The 20,418-nt window shown below is 50.6% G+C and overlaps 5 protein-coding genes across 5 annotated transcripts; 2 read left to right on the top strand and 3 right to left on the bottom strand.

Moving 5' to 3' along the window:
• Nucleotides 1–303: 303 nt before the first annotated feature.
• On the bottom strand, nucleotides 304–2,188 carry PG986_000551 (uncharacterized protein; the record flags this gene model as incomplete). Its single annotated transcript, XM_066836773.1, has 3 exons — nucleotides 304–971; nucleotides 1,031–1,526; nucleotides 1,625–2,188. 3 exons carry the CDS (start codon nucleotides 2,186–2,188, stop codon nucleotides 304–306), a joined length of 1,728 nt encoding a protein of 575 aa, XP_066705666.1.
• Nucleotides 2,189–3,454: 1,266 nt separating this feature from the next.
• PG986_000550 (uncharacterized protein) lies at nucleotides 3,455–6,659 on the top strand (the record flags this gene model as incomplete). The annotated part of the gene is made up of 3 exons (XM_066836772.1): nucleotides 3,455–3,512; nucleotides 3,572–5,712; nucleotides 5,853–6,659. 3 exons carry the CDS (start codon nucleotides 3,455–3,457, stop codon nucleotides 6,657–6,659), a joined length of 3,006 nt encoding a protein of 1,001 aa, XP_066705665.1.
• Nucleotides 6,660–12,599: 5,940 nt separating this feature from the next.
• On the bottom strand, nucleotides 12,600–13,736 carry PG986_000549 (uncharacterized protein; the record flags this gene model as incomplete). The annotated part of the gene is made up of 4 exons (XM_066836771.1): nucleotides 12,600–12,669; nucleotides 12,783–12,900; nucleotides 13,070–13,448; nucleotides 13,584–13,736. The coding sequence occupies 4 exons, from the start codon at nucleotides 13,734–13,736 to the stop codon at nucleotides 12,600–12,602; spliced, it is 720 nt and encodes a 239-aa protein (XP_066705664.1).
• A 1,623-nt stretch (nucleotides 13,737–15,359) lies between these two features.
• Nucleotides 15,360–17,159, top strand: PG986_000548 (uncharacterized protein; the record flags this gene model as incomplete). The annotated part of the gene is made up of 3 exons (XM_066836770.1): nucleotides 15,360–15,509; nucleotides 15,565–15,923; nucleotides 15,977–17,159. 3 exons carry the CDS (start codon nucleotides 15,360–15,362, stop codon nucleotides 17,157–17,159), a joined length of 1,692 nt encoding a protein of 563 aa, XP_066705663.1.
• Nucleotides 17,160–17,391: 232 nt separating this feature from the next.
• Nucleotides 17,392–19,067, bottom strand: PG986_000547 (L-lactate dehydrogenase (cytochrome); the record flags this gene model as incomplete). The annotated part of the gene is made up of 3 exons (XM_066836769.1): nucleotides 17,392–17,567; nucleotides 17,635–18,855; nucleotides 18,941–19,067. 3 exons carry the CDS (start codon nucleotides 19,065–19,067, stop codon nucleotides 17,392–17,394), a joined length of 1,524 nt encoding a protein of 507 aa, XP_066705662.1.
• Nucleotides 19,068–20,418: the final 1,351 nt, after the last annotated feature.

Here is a 20,418-nt window from a genome sequence, read left to right as displayed (position 1 = left end):
GTCGCTGAGGTTCCGTTGCAGGGACCGTGAGTATTTCGAGATGTCCGCAGAACAGATAGCACGGACCCATGGATTCAAATACCTTGAGCCGGTTCTCGAAATGATGAAGAAGCAGCTTTCGCAGCGGGATGAGAGGAAAGGTTTGTTAGGTTGGCTTTATCTTGGAGAAAGTGTAGATGAGCTCTACAGTCTACAACATAGTCACACGATGAGACTATCGCTGTAGACTGTGCTCATATTTGATAATGAGTCATATAGTATTTAGAGAGCAAACATATTTTCTCGTGCTGTCATGTCTCCTACTTACACAGTGTCCGCCTTTACACCCAAATCTTTCTCTATATCCCCAGTTACGTGTTCTTCGCCAACAAGTACGTCTCCTGGAGTGATACCTAATCTCGCAGCTTCGTCGGATGTGAAAGTGCTATAGTAATCAACGCCGTCTGTCTCCGCCAAGCCAGGTGGAGGGACAACATTGTTGACGCCCCAGTGAACCAAGAAGCTGACGGCGAAGCCCAGCGGGAAGGCCAAGCTGTAAAGGTTTGTGCATGCTGCGGGCACCTCGATCGCTGGGTTGATGTTGTGAACGAAGCCAGGGATTAGATAGGAAAATCCGATGACCCAAGAGGCAAATGCACGTAGGTTGACACCTGTACGGATGATGATTAGATGGGCAATATGATAAAAGACTAAGTAAAAGAGGCCGTTACCATTCCAATAGTAGTACACCCCGCTTTTGGCAGGATGGTAGAGATCCGACAGCTTGATCTTCCTCTTTCTTAATACCCAATACTCGCAGACCATAATGCCGACGATGGGACCGAGGAACACGCTGTAGGCAGACAAGACGCTGATGAAGACACCTGCTGACGACAAGAGCACCCAGGGGCACATGGCGATGCTAAGAACCAGGCCGATGTATGCACCACGGCGGATGTCGATATACGTCGGCATGAGCCCGGCCATATCCACTGGAGATGTCAGTCAGTGACGAGTCTCAATATTGAAGCCACCAAGGTTGGATACGTACTTCCTGCCGAAAACGCGTTGTCAATTGTATTGATGGCCAACTGACACACCACCAGTCCGAACCCCGCAAAGAATGCCGCAGCTCGCGCCCCGGGCGAGTAAGTCGTGTCTAGCCAGTTCTGCACCAAGTCAGGCGGGTTCCATACAGCCTCGCCGTAGATCTCCCGAGAAGCGGACGACGCGAGACAGCCGAAGAACGGCATGACGATACCGAGCAGGATGATGCTCGAGTACTGGCCCATGACCTGGTCGCCGGGCCGGCGCGCGAAACGCGAGTAGTCGGGCTGGTTAGTCAACCCGACGGCGATGGAGCCGATGACGGCCGTGGTAGCGGAGACGATGCCCCAGCCTAGTTCGGAGCTGCCCTGCACGGTGGCCGGCGCACTCAGCAGGGACCCGGCGCCATGTGAAGTAGACAGGCACCAGATCATGATGCAGATGAGAGTGATGGCGGAGATGATGTTCATATACAGGATGGCAAAACGGAGCCGTTCGGGCTACACGTTGGAAAGGGGTTAGTAGCTAGCTACGTGTAGCCAAGTGTGGGGGCCACAATCAAACTGGAGAAAGAATGCAAAGGCCAGGCAGGGCTTACTTTGAACCACAGTATGGGTATCATGAGTATATTAAACAGGACCCAACCAACAAACTGCTTCGTGTCCATATGCGCCGACTCCGGGAAATGGTTCCGCATATTCTGATACGACGGAAATACGGCCGCCAGGATATTCTGCATGCACAGCCCGCCCGTCCACGACTGGACAGCGAACCAGACGAGCGAGAGCACGATGCGCTGAACCAGAATGAAATACTGGCCGTAGACGCCCCAGACGAAGCGGCTGACGACGGGGAAGCCGACGTGCCATTCAGCGCCGACGTAGCCGTTGAGGACAGCGACGGCGGCGGTGGCGAGCTTGCCGAGCACGAGGGCGACGACGGCCTGCCAGACCGAGAGGCCGAGGGCCACAAGCGACGCACCCAGCTGCCAGTTGGAGATGGCGATCTGGTTGATGGCCCAGAAGGAGATGTAAGCCCAGCGCGTCCATGTCCGCCGGTGCGGGGGCAGGGGCCGGATGTCGTCGTTGATCCAGACGTTGGAGACGGCGCGCGATTGCGAGGGCACCCGGAGGCTCTCCGCGAGGGAGGAGAGAATGGCCATTGTAGGTCAGATGACTCCACCACAGCAAATGAAGCGGCATAATCCACAGAAAGGAGGTGTTGCGACGACCCTCTCGCTGGGAGGATCACTGCTACATATTAGTTACCGTCATTGACATGCTCAGCATTCCATCCAAGGAATGCGGGACCGGCAGATAAGATAAGGCAACGACGGCTGAACAGAGGTGACACTGTAACAATGAGCTAAAAACCGGTTAGATCTACCCCCCCAACGGTTAATTTTAGCTGCTTTTCACCCTATCGATAAGATCAATGTACCCTCATCGTTAACCCTCGTCGCAGCCAGCTTTCGAGCCAGCCTTTGAGCCAGCTTTCGAGCCAGCCTTTGAGCCAGCCTTTGAGCCAGCTAAAATCGACGAGCCGGCCAAAATCGACGAGCGACCTAGACTTCGCGTCGATCGGAAGGAATTGGCATCAATCGTACACAATCAACACATTTCCACGACGATGGCTTGGTGACGGTGGCTTGGTTTGGTGACGATGGCTTGGTTTGGTGACGATGGCTTGGTTTGGTGACGATGGCTCGAATGCTGCGCATGTCGATTTTGGCTCAAAAGCTGGCCCGAAGGCTAGCTCGGACGATGGTTAGCGACGAGGGTACATTGTTGCTTTTTGGGGCGTATAAATCGGTGTGTAAAGGGTGTGGTTAGAGTAAAAAATAGCAAAAACCCATTGATTTTAGCTCATTGTTACAGTGTCACCTCTGTTCAGCCGTCGCAACCCGTGTAACGCTGATCCTTGCTGCAGATAGATCAGGTTTCTTGCTGTATGATCATGTTGTTGTCTAGTGACTTGGATACTGTTTGACGGAATCGGCGATATCGGGTTGCGCAAATCCGCCACTCCGCCGAACGTCGAGCAACGACATGTTATCTATCGGCAATGCGACCCATTTGCAATCTCGTAATTGCACCGCAGCGCGACATCGGCATGTTCCGATATCTTTCCTCCAGCCCCTGAACCCCGCGATGTGCTCCAATCTCCAACCCCACACCGCCCCGATTCCATCTCCAAAAGGGCCAGGTGACTACCGGCTGGGCTCCGACTCCTGCCCGGTTTGGTTAGCATCGCCGTACCTGCGCGGCTTATCAAGGTTTAATACGAACGAGGACGATTGCGACCTCATCAGACTAAAATGGAATACCTATCATCGCTTCAGAGTCTTATTGTAAGAGTACGCCTACAGTGACTGGCCTCCAGCGCCTGTGCCTCAAGACACAACGCCTTGGTTTCAAGAACACAGAAAATGGGCAGCCGAAGCGTGGAGATGTCAAAGACTGTACGGATAGGCGTAGATGTTGGCGGTATGTAGTAACCTAACCGCCCAAGGCACTCGGAGCTGAGCTAATGCGACCAATCCAAGGCACCAACACGGACGCCGTAGCGATCAACCCATCGCAGCAGTCCGAGCCCGGCCGCGGCGTCCTAGCCCACCACAAAACCCCCACGACCCCCGACGTCACCCTGGGCATCGAGGCCGCCGTCCGCACCGTCCTGTCCAAATCCCAGCTCGCTGCCTCCGCCATCGCGAGCGTGACGGTCGGCACCACCCACTTCATCAACGCCGTCGTCGAGCAGGACGCCCGCCGCCTCCGCCGCGTCGCCATCCTGCGCCTGTCCCGCAGCTTCCTGCGCGAGATCCCGCCCTTCTCGGAGTTCCCCCCGGCCCTGACCCGGATCATCCGCGGCTACGTCGGTTATTGCGACGGCGGCCTGCACATCGATGGGTCCGAGGAGGCCCCCGTCGTCGAGGCGCAGGTCGTGGAGCGGTGTCGCGAGATCCGGGCGCTGGGGCTCACGGCCGTGGTCGTTGTCGGCGCTTTCTCGCCTATCGACGAGGCCTTTCATCAGGAGGACCGGGTGCGAGAGATCGTGCGGCGCGAGATGCCGCCAGGGACGGACGTGGTCGTTTCGCACGAGGTCGCTAATATCGGGCTCCTGGAGCGCGAGAACGCGAGTATCCTCAACGCTGCCATCTTGCAGTATGCTCGAAGGACGGTCCGCGGGTTCCGCCGCGCCATGAAGGCGCTGGACCTCCACTGTCCGCTCTTCCTGACTCAAAACGACGGCACGCTCTTGGATGCGGCCGCGGCGGCCAAGATCCCCATCCGCACGTTTAACTCCGGGGCAACCAACTCGATGCGCGGGGCTGCCTATCTTGCCGGGCACGACACCCAGGACTCGTCCGCCATCGTCGCGGATATCGGCGGGACCACGACGGATGTTGGCGTACTGCTCCCGTCGGGCTTGCCAAGGCAAGCGTCGGCCTATGTCACAGTGGCGGGCGTCCGGGTCAACTACTCGATGCCGCATCTCCATTCTGTCGGCTTAGGTGGCGGCTCTATCGTCAGGCAGACCGAAGACGGAAAAGTGACCGTCGGACCGGGTTCAGTGGGCCATTATCTCACGCAGAAGGCGTTGGCTTTTGGTGGCGACGTGGTGACCGCGTCGGATATCGCCGTTGCTGCTGGTAAAGCCAAGATGGGAACGTGTGCGGTGAACCTCGATCCGAACTTGGTCACGAATGCCGAGCACCAGATAAAGAAGCTTCTAGAGGGGGTCGTTGACGTGATCAAGACCAGCCCGGAGCCTCTCCCCGTCCTGCTCGTCGGTGGCGGTGCCGTCTTGTCGCCTTCGACCTTGGAAGGTGCTTCGGAGTTAAGGCTGCCCCCTTTTCACGATGTGGCTAATGCTGTCGGGGCTGCTATTTCGAATGTCGGAGGTACGGTGGATATCATTCAAAGTGTAGAAGACCAGTCGATAAGGGAGGCCGTGGAGCGCGCTAAGGCAATGGCGATACAGCGGGCCATTGGCGCTGGCGCAGAACGGGATAGTGTCCGGATTGCCGAAGAAGAGAGCTACCCGGTGACCTATGTAGCCAACAAGCTGCGGACGGTGGTGAAAGCGATTGGGAAATTGGATGTTGACCTAAAGACAGAGCCCTTGGCAGAGAAGGACTTTGTGGACGAGGCTGAGGAGGAAGGGTCGGAGGTGGCGAAAGACTTTTCCATGGTCATAACCGAAGAGCCGGAACCCGTCAATCCCTTGACATATCGACCTACAGTTCTCCGAAACGAATCAACGGGTATCCTGGAGTGGCATATCAGCGAAACCGACATCAACTACCTGGCCGACGGCTGCTACGTCCTCGGCTGTGCCGGCGGGGGCAGCCCCGCGGCGTCCCGGATCCAGCTGCGCGACATGCTGCGCGTCGGCCACACCATGCGCATCGTCGACGCGCCCTCCCTGGACCCGGAGGCCGTGGTGTACTGGGGCGGCCACATGGGCTCTCCCGCGACCTCGAACGAGCGGCTGCAGTCCATCGAGACCGTGTACGCGTTCCGCGCGTTGATGGAGTACCGCCGGGAGCCGTCCTTCGACGCCGTGGTTTCGCTCGAGATCGGCGGCGCCAACGGGCTCGAACCGTTCCTCGTCGGCTCCTCGCGCTTCTTCGACCGTCCCATTATCGACGGGGATTTTATGGGAAGAGCTTATCCCACCTACGTACGTGTTTTCTTTTCTTTTTCTCTTCTCCTTTTTGGAGGATCTATTCGTTTCTATTCCGGCGTCTGGATACCCAAGCTCTCGTAGACTTACTTGCCCCTATCTATCCTGAGACAAATACTTACGCTGAGAGTCCATAGTGGCAAACCACGCTCGCGGTCCACGCGCCCAACGAGTTGGTTCCTTGCGCCATCGACAGCGGCGACGGCAAGACGATCCTCATGGTGCGCGCGCCCGACGACGAGATCGTGGACCGGGCTCTGCGCGCGTCGTGTTCGGAGATGGGCTCCCGGGTGGGCATGGCGTCGTGCCCCACCACGGCTGAAAAGGTGGACAAGTTCGCGGTGCTGAGGACGGTGTCTCTTGCGTGGCGTATCGGACGCTGCATTGCACGTGCCGAGGCGAACAATACGCTGTCTACGGTGGCAGAGTCTATTGTGCAGGAGGCCGGAGGTGCGAAGAGCGCCAAGGTCCTGTTCAGGGGTAAGATCGTGGCGGTGGAGAGGCGGCTGTTCAAGGGGCACTCGCACGGCTCCATCACCATCGCCGGCCTCCGCGCGTCCGAGGAAGAGAACTGCGGGTCAGGCCAGCAAGGGATAATGCCCGCCGTCAAGACGGGCGGAACGCTCATGATCCCCTTCAAGAACGAGAACCTCTTGGCCGAGCACACGGCCGAGGACGGGACCACCAAGACCATCATCGCCTCCGTCCCCGACCTGATTTGCGTGCTGGATACCTCGAGCGGCCGGAATTTGGGCGTGCCCGAGTTCAAGTACGGGTTCCGGGTCACGGTGCTGGGCATTACGTGTTCTCCGAGATGGACCGAGACGCCGGCGGGTCTGAAGATTGGTGGGCCGAAGGCGTTTGGGTACGATATGGAGTACCATCCTATCGGGGAGTATGTTGAGCCGAAGAGTGTGATTGAGGAGTTTGCACCAACAGGATGAGATGGTATCATCTCGCAATAATAGAATTATATTACATAGCACCTTAAATAGAGATAGGAAGGCATTTGTATCTCGATGTCATGTCTATTTTGTTGGCCAGGTCTCCGAACAAAAATGTGTCATCCGAGGTTGTTTATTCCAACCCTCACTATGAGAGGTGAACATATCATCTTCGTATACGTGGGTGTACAAATGGCTAATAATTCCATACCTCAAGCTGCAGGTTTGGGTAAAATGGGAAGAAAGGGTACCGGATTCCATATCCAGGCGGTGGACACCGGGTGGTTTCCAGGTGGGTGTAATGTCACTGAATCTGCTTCCTACCTTATCAGTTAACTGAGGACTGCTGGCCTTTAGGGCTTCTGGAGACAATTGAAACAATGCAATGATTTCCAGGTGGCCAGGCTTCCAAATCAGTGGCCTGCCGAAATAAAATTTGCACTTCCAAACTTCCACGATTTTACCCTTCCTCTCTCCCTCCACATCCGAACATCAACCTTCTTCTCAACCATCAAGTGCAACGGTTATGAAGTTGTAAGTACTGCCTCTCCCATTCCATTCAATTTCAATGCGACATTCCACTGCGAACACATTCTGACTACCTGTTTCCCTTCCCCACCTTGCAGGGCCGATGCTTCCACTCCCGAGTCAATCAACCACCTTGGATCACCACCCCAAAGAGACAATTCACATTACTTAGCTTTCTCCGCAAAAGCTGGATCCCTGAACCTTCACTTTCCAAAGTGGGGGAATAGTACTCTCGATGTGCAAGCCTACACTACATGGAAGCAAACGAGCAGGCTGCGATCTTTTTAATTCTCATCTCGAGCGGTTCTGCGGCCTTGATGACAAAACACCAAGCTAAGCACCAATGACCATCTTATCAGATTGAAGTTTCGCTTCTCTGTTCCGACGCTGGCTTCCGGCTCCTTTCACCAAAAAAGACCCTATGGGCAAGAGGGACCTGATATGGAATTCCCGCCGATCCGAGTCGGAGGTCTGGGTGGATTTGCTCTTCTTCTTTCCTCTCTCCGGACCGAAGTTTGCATCCCCATCCCGCTCGTCCTCGGCCGGCGGGTCTTGCTGTGACGTCCGGCGGCTCACGGTCCTCATCCCGTGAGCCCCCGATGGGTATCGGTTGGCCTCGCCGGGTTAACCCCCCGCGAGGGTAGGACCGGCCTTGGTAGACGCTTTCCGGCGCAGGGTGGCTACTGCCTCCAATTTGCATGCCGTCGTTGGCCCTATCGGTTCTCGAGCGGGCCTCGACATCTTTTTGCAATGGACATGGCCTGGAGTAAGATTTCCTTTCAACAGGGACGGCTACGGTGCGCGGTCTCGCTTGTGCGCGGGCCGCTGCCTTTACCAATGTAGCTTTGCTTCTGTAAGAGCCGAGACACCGCTGGCGCAAACCGGGATAGGACCGGCGACAGTACCCCAACAGTTATTGCGCGAGCATGACTCCGGGTCTAGCGAGAGTGTCAAAAGCGTGCAGTGTCGTCGTTCGTCCATGCTGTCTTCAGCATCGATGTTCAGCCTCTTCCATGTTAGGGGGTACACTTCCCTCGATGCGGTGCTAGGAGCTTTATCCAGTGGACAAACGTCATCCGCTGGACGGAAGAATAACATGGTAGGTGTGGTCGGGCCAATGATGGCGAAGGTGTATACGTTAACTTGTCCGCCACAATGGGTGGCCAAGGTGATGCTGTTTGACTCAAGCTAGCCAGCAACTTGCTGTCTTTTCTTTTACTTCTAGGCTTTGGTCGTGGCCCTGAACCCCGATATTACACTGCCTTCGGTGGGACTAAAGACGGCCTTCATCTCTTTTTCAACTATTTTTTTTCATTGCATCGGCTGGTTCGCCTAGCGGTGCGAAGAAGAAACATCCATCCTGAAATTTCCCTGACCCGGCGTTGGTTAAGTAGCCACTTTTCAGCCGTATGCATTTCCGTTCCAGATCCGGTACCCGTATACGTCTTTTTGACAACCTCCGGTTTAGCTTGTCACCATTCATCATTTTTGTTCTATGTACGCTTCAAGTCGTAAGATGCAACCCCTATCGGCTGCCCCCCTCAAATGACCCCTCCAGATTTCAGATGATTCTAGAGCCCCTGAGCAACAACAACAGTATATAAAGGGGTTAAATCTCACTCGTCTATTAATTAAAGTAGATCAATCTCTTCCTCTTTTTTTCCTTTTTTCACCACTACTAACATAACTAAAAAAGCTCGCATTGCCCCAGCGGTCCAGGCCGTGCTGGCCGGCGGAAGCATCAACCGTGCGGCCAAAGACCACAATATTAACAGGGGCACCCTTCGCAACCGACTCAGGGGTCAATATTTAAAAAAAAGCAGGATAAGACTCGGTAATTATTTACCCCTACGGAAGAAACCTTTTTAGCTAAATAAGCCTTTTTCTAAGCTAGCCTAGGCTACGTATTTACGCACCGACTTTTTTTTATATATGCTTAACGTATCCTCTTTATAAAAAGGATCGATTACTTTATCGGTAAACGATAAGTGCACCGTTTTTTAAAACGTTATTCGGCCTTTAAGACTATACGTATTAAAGCGATAAATTTCCGGCGTTTTATATATATATTAAACGTGGCCGTGCGAGGGTTCTTTAATCGGCTTAATATTACTATTATCGTAAGTATACCCCTTTAATTTAAATTTAACGCCGATAAAATAAGAACTACGATAACGATAAAAAAAGGTACTATAATAATTAACCCTGCCGTTTATTAAAATTTAATACGAAACGACTCGGTTAATCGCGAATAAATAATTATTTTAACGTAATTTATAATTTAATTAAACACACGGTCTAATTAAATACTTTTTTTTAATTCCGTATAACTTATATTTTATGCTTTATATTTCTACTATTTACGATAATAAATTAATAGAAAGAAAACGATATACAATTAACGCTTTAAACGCTTTAAAAAACCCTAAATTACGCGTATAAACCGCAGCGCGAATATATAATATTCTTTATATAATTTTATATTATCGGCGTTACGGTAGTATTTTATGACGAAATACGTAGTCGTTAACGTAAAAGTTTACGAATTCCGAAAAGTAATTAATTATATAATATATAATTAATTTAAATTCGCGATCGTTTCCGCCTCGAATAAATAGTGTTAAAAATATAGCGAATTAATTATTTAATTTACGTAACGCGGGACGCGTCGGCGTTAATTAAGCCTTTAACTTTATACGATAATAATTAAATCTCCGGACGCGTTTTAATTAAAGAATCGATTATTAAAAAGTCTTTTACGAAAATTTTAACGCTTATCGCGCGTAGTTTATTTTTATACGAAATATAATTAATAAATATAAAATTTAAAAAAAGGATATATATAATTTCGACGAAACCGGGTTTTTTATAAACTAAATCTTGTCCGAAATAATCGTAATTACCTTTAATTAACGCGGAAAGCTTAAAATAATATAATAAAAAAACCGGGAATAGGTTATAATAATATAAAGCGTTAAATTATACGGTTACGCTATTTTTCCGTATATTATTTTTACCGGGAAAACGTACCTCTTTTTTTAGTACGAAAACAGCCTATTACCGAAAAACTAAATAATCGCAATTATTAAAAATAATTAGATTATAAATAAAAAAAGCAAAGATTAAATTCGATACTTCGATAAACACACGAAGTTTCGTACGAAAAATACTTACCGCCTATTAATCTTTAACGGTTATAAAAATTATTACTTAATAGTTTTCGAGCTTTACTATAAAAAAACTCGATTATTATACTTTATATACTTTTTTATTTATTATATAAACTCTAGTTTTTTAATATCGGCTATTTTCGTATATTAAAAAAACGTACGGGAAAAAAATTAAAGGTTTTATACGGGCGTATATTACCTATATTTTAAAAAAAAACTTTTTACTAGCGTTTTTAAAAGCGTTCTAAGCGATTTTTACCGTTTCGAATATATAAAAAACTTTCGACGAACCGGACTCGTTCCGTATAATCCGGAATATATTATTTTATAATTAAATATAAAACTACGTATTTTAATATTTCCGGGGACGCTCTTTAGCCTATTTATTCTTTAAAAATTAAAAACTTTAAATAACCCGATTAAAGCTTAATTTTAAACCGAATACGTTCGAAACCGTATCGTACGGCATTAAAATAGCTCTCCGACGTCGATTTTAATTAAACTTAATCAAATTACGAAAAGTATAACGTAGGTAATATACCGGCTCGTTTTTTTAAAAGGTAAAATAACCGTACTACGAAAAGTAAATAAAATATTTAGCCGGCGCCGCCGTACGAAAAAAAAAAAACGGCTATAAAATAAAAAATTACTTCGTATATAAACTAAAAAAAACTTATAGTCTTAAAAGAACGTTAATAAACAGTTATAAAATAAATTGCGCCGAAATAATAATCGTATAAAAAAGCTTAAAACGCGCCCGCAACGCTATAAAATCTACGGGGAACCCGGGCATAATACGCGTACCTATTAAAATAATATAAAAATATTTAAAAAGGAGGATTCCGATTAATTTTAATATATTAAATACGTTATGGTAAAATTAATTTATATTTCGTTATACGAGGCCTTAGAAAGTATTTAATTAAACCGTGTGTTTAATTAAACCGTAGATTACGTTAAAGTATATTAATATTATTAATAATATCTTACCGCTTTTAATTATATTTAAAAGTTAATTGGTTTAATAATAATAATTTCTTTAAAAAAGGATAAAATTAACTGCGAGTATAAAGATTAAGCTTTTAAAGCGTTATTAAAAAAATAAACTTTTAATCCTATAGCTTTAAAATAATTAAAAAAATCTTTATTTCTTTAATTAAGCTTAATAACTTTAATTAATAAAGGCTTTTAATTTTAAATAAATATAAAAGTTATATCGATAATAACTTTATATTAGCGGCGTTAAAGGTTAAAGTATAACTCTTTTACTTATTATTACACAGTTTTTATATACTTTAACCCTTAAATATTAGCTGTTTTAAAGTTTTAAAAAGAGGTTCCGAAGGGAGCTTAATTTAATATACGCCGTTATTAATAATAATTACGTTAAAAAAGAGGATTTCCTTTAAATTTAAGTTAAAATATATAAAGTAGTTTTTACCTTTAAGGTTATCACTAATAGATAGGTAATAATTAATATTTATCCCTTTAATATTAATAAGCCGATAAATAATAGGCTCTATTATATTAATATAGTATAAATTATTAATAAGGCTATCGCCGCCGAGGATGCGCGTTAGCCAGCTAAACTGAAGGCTAAAAGGATCGAAACGCTTAAAAACAGCCGATAGGTTAAAGATTTAAAGGCTGCGATACTTAGTGTTAATATCACCACCGGTAATTTAACTAAGAGGTTACTATAAAAAAAGCTCGGCAAGAGTATTAATAATTTAACGGCCCGGATCGGCCGGTTAGAGTAGGAAAAAGCCGGTTTAAAGGTAAATCTAAAAAAAACAAGATCTTAAAAGAGGAGGAAGGTCGACAAGGACCCTAATAAAGGCTTTATATATATAATAAACATTAAGGAGGTTTAAGAGAACGTCAAAGAAGAAAGGCCAAGGAAGAGGCCGAAAAGGCCGAAAAGGCCGAAAAGGCGCGCCGATAAGGTGGTGGAAAGTAATATAAATCGAGCTAGTGGTGAGGGTGATTCTATTATAGTGCGCACCAGCCGAAACAGGCCTTAAAATGCAGTGTGCGTTGTTTAATTGACCTATCTATTGCTGATGTTATTAATTTTTACATCTATTTTAGGTATGTCATTTGAGGGGGGGGCAGCCGATAGGGGTTGCATCTTACTTGGTAAAGAAAGCCCGTAGCACAGGTATCACCTGGGCAGTAACAGTGACTGCGGGTCCTGCCACGAGAAGAATGGACCAAAGAGCAAGCGAGTCTGGTCGGAGCATCAGTTGCACTGATCTGAGAAGGGAGAGATGATGGCGTTCACGTACATGACTGGTTGGTCTCGGGCATATCTGTTAGGATGGATTGCATTGTCATCATGAGAGGACCAACAGCCCTGAGAATAGGATGAGCAATGTGAGAAAAAGGAAGGCGATTGAGTCGGGAGGTTCCATAGGGAACTTACAAGGCACTGACACTCATACTTGTGGAAATACCGATCTTGTGCCTCTTGTGCATCTGAAGGTTGCGCACTATGCCCCATGGGAAAAGAGCAAGAGTCAAGTCCATTCGACCTGAGTAAACTGATAGAATAGAGTCGGTTAGTCGTGGTTTTCATCGTCAGTCCGCTTCCACCGTCCCCACGTAGTGTGAGTACTTTGGTTCAGTGACAACGAGCGGACCTCACCGTCAGCAGAAACAAAGACGCACTTCGAATCAATCATCCTTGCACAGAATTGAGAACAGACTTACCAAGGGAGGCAGTAATCGCTCCAACCACGTATCGCTCCGGCCAACATTGGCCCGGCAAACAGGGACCCCCGGTGTAGGCATTCCCTAAGACCCGACTGGGGCCCTCCTCGCAGAGTCTCGCCCAGCACGCCAGGGCGCTGAACCACAAGACCACGTTCAAGCTCGCGACGAAGAAGGACAACACCCGCCGTGTCCATGGCTCGGTCGTCAGGCGCAGCAGAGTCACCATGTACGCCGTCTTGCTGAGCCCGGCGGCGACGGCGGCGCACGAGCTGGCCGCGAGGAAAAGGACGACGGGGCGTCCATGGGGGACAGGGTCGGCGGACCAACCAGCGCGAAACATGGCTGTGATGCAAGCGGCAGTAAGGATGACGACGAACTGTTGTGTCTAGTTAGTGGCCTACGACGACACTTCATCACATTGGCGCGAACCCGGATATTGCGATGAATTGCCAATGAATGAATAAATGCAAGCCGACTTGTGAGAAGAAAAATAGAGAGTATGTAAAGTTACCACGGATAGTCCCAGAACCAAGTCATCCCACCACAGAGTACCGACCCGGTACATGCGGCACCAGATGCGGAGTCCTAATGAAATGGTTGCGAGTGTTGCAAAAGTCCATGATGCCGCAACAACCATGATATCAGGATCCGGCACGTCGCTCATTTTGTTGATTAGTAAATCGACAATTCCAACAGCTTAAGGACTAGGGACCCGTCTTTGACAAGTAGTTAAACAGGGTATAAAGAAGCTCTCTGGAGACTGTTGTCCACGTAATCGGGAACCAGATCGTGAGAATGGGAGATCGCAGTTGAGATCTCCCGCCTACGCATTGCCCTGACAGTCAGGCTTATATACGTGTAGTGAGAAATCAACGGACCCCAACTCCATTCTTCATCGCTGGACTTATGAGCTGAAAGAAAATTGTAACCTCCCATCGGCGTTGTAAAGATTTCCGAGCAGGTAAGCAAGCATTGTGCTGTATTGGGGGCCAGATGGGCACATGGCGGTCGAGCCCGATCCGAACACCGATTGGTGCAACTCTTGCGAATCAGAAGAGCTTCTTTCACCGCGTCAACCCAGCCCGATCTGACGTGAGATACTTATGATACTTCATGGTAGGGACACGAGGAGTAACTGGAGAATAAATGCCTACCTACTCGTAGACCTACTATGTAAAACATATTGGTGTTCGTGGATCGACCCGGGCCGTTTACCGTGGCACGCCACCTTTCGGTGAGAAGTCTCGACCTTTCGGGGATTTTGGTCAAATTGGGGTTTAGGTGGGGGTTATTGTACCTAGGAGGCATGAATTGATGCCTCCGACATAAGGACACTCGAATACCGGCTTGTTATTGTACTGAGCTACAAGGAGGATGAGAAAACCAATGCTCTAAATTTGAAATGAAGACAGTGGAAGGGATGCTTTCAGTGTTTGGATGCACGCACTTGTCTCCGGAGAATTGGCAGTGGGGAGGCCTCAACCGCGTTACCGGCCGACCATTGGATGGGCTTCTTGGGAGGCTGACAGTCGAGAGTTGACCACGAAGTGCTGAATCGTGGTCCTCAGGCCGATTCTACAGGCCTGGCTAGCGGCGTCTAGGCTATAACTGAGCATCTTGACTGGGTGAGACAACATCAGCTAGAATTGAAGGACTCATCATATATTTGGTCCAATGCCAATTGCATACAACCGCACCGCCACACATCCCTATTGGCACATACACAGGCATTGACGCCGCAGGATGCGACTCCATGTACTGGTAGCGCAATGGAAGGTCGTGAATGTTTGATTGCTGAAGCCGCCAACTTCAGGTGGTGTCTGCTTGCTACCCCGCGCTAAGACAGGCAGCCATGGCAGCCTAGAGGACGGACGGACTGCTGAACACAGGGCGCTACTTTAGCCCAGACACTAAACGAGCCTCGAGTCCTATTTAATGATTTCATCCCAACTCATGTCGATGCCATCCCATTCCCTTGGCCTTCAGTCGCGAAACCCGAATAGGACAGGAATCATAATCACCTCAGATCAGAAGTAATCATGAGTTCCGCACCGGTGGCTTCTGCTGGAGAGCGCATTCAATTGCCCGGCTTTGGTTTGCCATTGCAGGTTCCTCCAACCCCTCATGTTGCCTGTTCCTGTGGCACCTTAGGCGCTTGCTAACGTTCTTGGCCATCGTTAGGCAATATCTCCCACCATGGTCGAGAAAGCCTGCAAACTCCCAGCGATTTCCCCATGCCATTCCAGACTATTTCGCTAGTAATGGAATTACGGAACGGGAACTGCGCATGCTGGACTTTGTGAACCAGATCACAGACAAACCAGACTGGCACAGGAAGGTGTCGGACGAACAAATCGTCCAGAAATGGAAAGAGGAAGCTGTGCAGTTCGACGAAACCTTGGACGACTTCTACCTCTCGGAGAAGATGTTTGAAGTAGTAAGTATGATTGATTAATACACCATGGCCATCTATACATACTAATCGCGTGCAGTGTCTGGAAGAGCTGCGCGAAAAGGCGGCTGTCTTTGAGAGGACTCAGATGGTCCACGTTCTGGACTCGGAGCTAACTGTGGTCAAATCCGACTCCATGGTCCCGGCTGAGCTTCAGCAAGCGCTCCTAGCTGCGGTTAGGTCCCTTGAGGATGTCCCCGAGAACCAGAAAGACTGGCATCCGGGGTCCGACAACCAGGTCCTCGACCTTGTGCATCCATCACTTTTCCCGTTGGTGTACGGGCTCAGCAGAGTCCTGCCGGTGGGTAAGGTACCGCTGGACGAATGTACCAAGTATATTGGGCGGGGTGAAACAATTCCCATCGACACCAGCCCACGAGCACGGGTGAAGCAGATATCGTAAGTAATACTGTTGTGGTCGCGAGAAACAAGTCAAGCTTAAACCGCCATAGGTGGGGTAATGAGGTGAGCCCCGAAGCGTGGGGGGAGTTCCAGTGGTTACCCGCCAACGTCGAGTTCCAGGGTGATCAGACCAAGATAACCAGCTACATCAACGGCCTGCACCCCCAGAAACACAAGGATCTGTACGCTGTTCTAGAGCAGCTCGTGGACAAGGCGATCCCTCTCTGGAGCGACACACTCTCGTGGTTCCACACCAGGACTCGGATAAACGTTGGGGGCACTGGAGCCGATGACTATGAAATCCCAGACGGACTCGTGTATGATGGACCAGACAACATAATTGGCGTGAGCGAGTCTGACGACGAGTATGAAGAGCGGCTGGAGATGTTGGAAGACTCGGATGACTACCGGGACTGGAAGGATGAGCACCAAGTCCTCATCCAACGCGAGCCCGACGACTACGTCCCCTTCGAACGGTCGACGGCCCGGGGCGGCCATGACCACATCGATCTGCGAAGCCGCTTCGCCGCCTCGGGCCTGCAGGTCATCTTCAAGCTGGCCAACATCCACCTGACGCCCGACAAGCCCCAGTACCCCGGCGGCACCTGGCACGTCGAGGGCGCGCTGAACGAGCACATCTGCGCGACGGCGCTGTACTACTACGACCAGGACAACATCACCGACTCGCACCTCTCGTTCCGGCAGGAGCTCAACGTCGAGGAGCTCGTCATGATGCCCGAGCAGTACCACTACCGCTCGTGCGAGGCGTACTTTGGCATCCAGAACGAGGAGAGCGCCGTCAAGGAGCTCGGGCGCGTCCTGACCCGGACCGGCCGGCTCCTGACCTTCCCCAACGTCCTGCAGCACAAGGTTTCCGGGTTCGAGCTCGCGGACCCGACCAACCCGGGCCATCGCAAGATCCTGGCCATGTTCCTGGTGGATCCGCATATCCCCGTCCTCTCGACGGCCAACGTGCCTCCGCAGGATAGGCGGTGGTGGGCCGAGGAGCTGCGACATGCACCCGGGCAGCGACTGTCGAGGCTGCCCAAGGAGCTGTTCGATGAGATCACCAATGGGGTTGACGACTTTCCAATCTCCTGGGAGCAGGCGGTGGATATTCGAGCGCGACTCATGGACGAGAGAGGGGCTATTCAAGCTAGTGTCGGAGACGCTATGGAATCAGTAAGTCGTACCATAACAAATCCCCTTTGCTACCCCTCGTCGCATCACTAACCGTGGGGCCATTTAGAACCATTTCAGTTTCTGCGAGCATTGACACTGCATCAAGGAAGAAACTTCTGTTTTCAATGTGGAATTGAGGAATCACCTGCCAATATGAATCGAAGCGCAGGTCAAGTCACTTTGCTATGGAATCGATGTCAGATACACCGTGTAGCTCTTCACTTCGAACCCATACCAGCCCCTTATCAACATAGAATTGTGTCCATACCTATGCATACCCAAGCTACAACATCGACCATAGCCTTCCCCACGCTGACCGTAACGGCCGATACCTCTCTTTCGCAGGTGGAAGCAGCGCATCAAGCTCGGAAGTGTTCAGCCAGCTCATATCCCCACGAACCTGGACCAGATCCGTCACGCCGCACAAGCGCATGGCTGTCTCCAACTCGTCTTTCAGAACTAGTAGAGTGGTTTGTTAATTTGGTGTCGTCACATCGTGAAAGTATCGTGCCTGTGTTGAACTTACTGCCGGCGCAATGCTCGACCCCATCCTTGCCGTAGGCAATCGCGCACTGAAAGGGTCTGCCAATCCCCACCCCTCTAGCCCCAAGACAGAACGCCTTCAAGATGTCGGAGCCCCGCCTCACGCCGCCGTCGACATAGACTTCCATCTCCTCGAAGACCTCGGGGCAGTCCCGCCGGAGCTCGAGCAGGACCAGCACCGACGAGGGCGCGTTGTCCAGGGCGCGGCCGCCGTGGTTCGAGACGACGATCCCCGCGCAGCCCACCTGCAGCGCCTTCTTGGCGTCGTCGGCGGACTGGATCCCCTTGACGACGATGGGGAGTTTCGTGCAGCATTGGATCCACAGCAGGTCCTCCCACGTCATGGTCGAGTCGATGAAGTTGCCCGTGCTGGCAGCTAGTCCCGCCCCGCGGCCTTTAGATCCGCCCGCCGGCTTCCCGTCGACGAGTACCGGCCCCAGGTCCGCCGCACGGATCCGCTCGTCCGCCTCGCGCTTCGAGACCACGGGCAGGTCAACGGTGACGAGCACGGCCTTGACCTGCGGCAACTGTTCCAACCGCTGCAGCGCCTCCTCCGTCTTAAGCCGGTTGTGGTTCACATAAAGCTGAAACCAGAACGGCTGCTGCTTGTCAGGCACCGCAGCGATCGTCTCCTCGACCGTCAGCGAGCCCACCGTCGACACGCAGTGGATGATGCCCGCGGCCGCGGCCCCGCTGCCCAGCGCGGCCTCGCCCTCGGGCCCGCCCGTCTTGCCGACCCCCATGGGCGCGATCCAGACGGGCATGGCGACGGGCTGGCCGAGCATGGTGGCCTTGGTGCGGGCGCGGCCCGCGTCGCGCAGGATGCGCGGGCGGAACCAGAGGCGCTGCCAGTCGCGCGCATTGGCGCGGAGGGTGAGGAGGTCGTTGGAGGCGCCCGCAATGTAGGCGTGGGACTTTGCGGGGCCGTGCTGCGCGAAGGCGTCCTCGAAGTCGCGCAGGTTGATGAGCGCGCTCAGCGGTGGGGGCCTCCGCTCCTCTTCCTCCTTAGCAGCAGCGGCGGGAGCAGCTCCGGGGCGTGGTGGCGACTGGGGAGAAGACGACGGCTGCCGCCATGTCTCGGGCACGGTGGACTCGTCCAGGTCGCCGAGCTTGTCCGAGGCGGGAAGCTCGCTTTCGATGCGCTGGGGCGTATGGAACTCGTTGTAGATTGCAGATGCATCCTTACCAGCCCACGCGTAGATGACTTGTATTCCCGCGCGAGCAGTTGTTAGTTCGAATGTGTTTGTGTGTATGTGTGTATGGTGACACTGGGCTTTGAGAAAACTCACTATCGGCGCCACCAGGGTGCTCCGGCGCGAACTTGGTCAGGTCGTAGACTTTGCCGTTTACGACCATCCAGCAGTCGTCGGGTGATGCGTGTCTCGTAACGAGGGCGGCGTCAACCTTTGGGGCCATGGTGATAGCGACAGCTTTGGTGGTCTTTGGTTGCTGAACGTAATGAGAACCTGGTCTGTAGAAGAAGACGGGAACGCAACGTACGAAGTGATGTTTGAACCGCAACTTGCAGTCTTCAGTGTCGACCTACGTTCCGAGGTCCTGACTTCAAACGAACCCAAGGTGTAGCTCGGCATAACGTACAGCAAGTGGCAGCGCGGGGCAACCGCTTCCCCACATGCACTAACCTTAGGTATTAGCCCAGGCACCTTCCCCAGATCCAGACCCCCCAAAAAGCAAGATCAAAAGCGAATACCAATAGCGCTGATAGGAATCGAACCTATCTCAATCTTTATCCTTTCTCCCAACCCCGGCGATTCTGCGATCAATGTTTGCATATCAGAAAGGCGAGTCTACTGGAAATAAGTAGAAGATTGATGGCTCGAGTATTTTTCGGATACTAATCGTGGCATTCGAACGGTATGATATTGCTGGAAGCCACAATATACATATGTAGTTGCTGGTGTCTTGGGAGCTGGGTAAAAAAGGTTGGGAATGTTCAGCACTCGAACCCGCCGCTGGCCGTGGCCCGCGACTTGTGCTTGGGCGCAGCCAATGAAGGCAACATTACAAGCACTTTCTACACCTCTCCATCTGACTTATGTTGCATCTCTTACCCGCTTGCCTTCATCTCGGTGCCTAAGCATACGGGCTGGTAGCATGAAGTGCCTAACCCAACGCGGCTCCTCGTTGATCGGCGCCTGCGTCACAGGCTTCTAGGTGGATTGTCATGTCATGTGTGATACCGACAGAGGTAACATGGCAAATTGACAGGGACACGAAGAACATAAGAATTCCCCATCACGGAAGAATGGCATTTGCAAAAGAACTGGATTTAGATCCGTGCCGCGATATGCTAATTTTCTCAGACAGCGAACAGTTCTAAGTCGATGCACCCCCTACGCTCACACCCCCTAACGGATATAGGCAAAAACACCATCCTTGATTAACACCACCTTTTTTTGTAACTGTATATAAGTTAGTTTTCGTCGCACTTTTAATTAAATTACTTTTTTTTCTTCGTTTTCTTTTTTTTTTACATTTAACGCTATAGTGAGCGAGTTAAACCTTAATCGTGCGATTTAAAACGTCTCTCGCGGCGCGCGTGTTAATATAGCCGCCTTAAAGCACCGGGTCAGCCGCACGATTTTAAAGGCTCGGATAAAAGGCCGGTTAATTCGAAAAGACAGAAATAAGTCGCTTTAAGTGTTAATTTCGATAGAGGAGTTTTAAATTACGTTTTAAACTCTTACACAGGTTTTATTAAGTGTCGCACTACCGTATATTTACTTTAAAATATTTATTTAACGTA

The sequence above is a fragment of the Apiospora aurea genome (assembly GCF_038362705.1).
Source record: "Apiospora aurea strain CBS 24483 chromosome Unknown utg000001l_segment0_segment0, whole genome shotgun sequence".
Taxonomy (NCBI): domain Eukaryota; kingdom Fungi; phylum Ascomycota; class Sordariomycetes; order Amphisphaeriales; family Apiosporaceae; genus Apiospora; species Apiospora aurea.
This window is presented reverse-complemented; position numbering and strand designations above follow the sequence as displayed.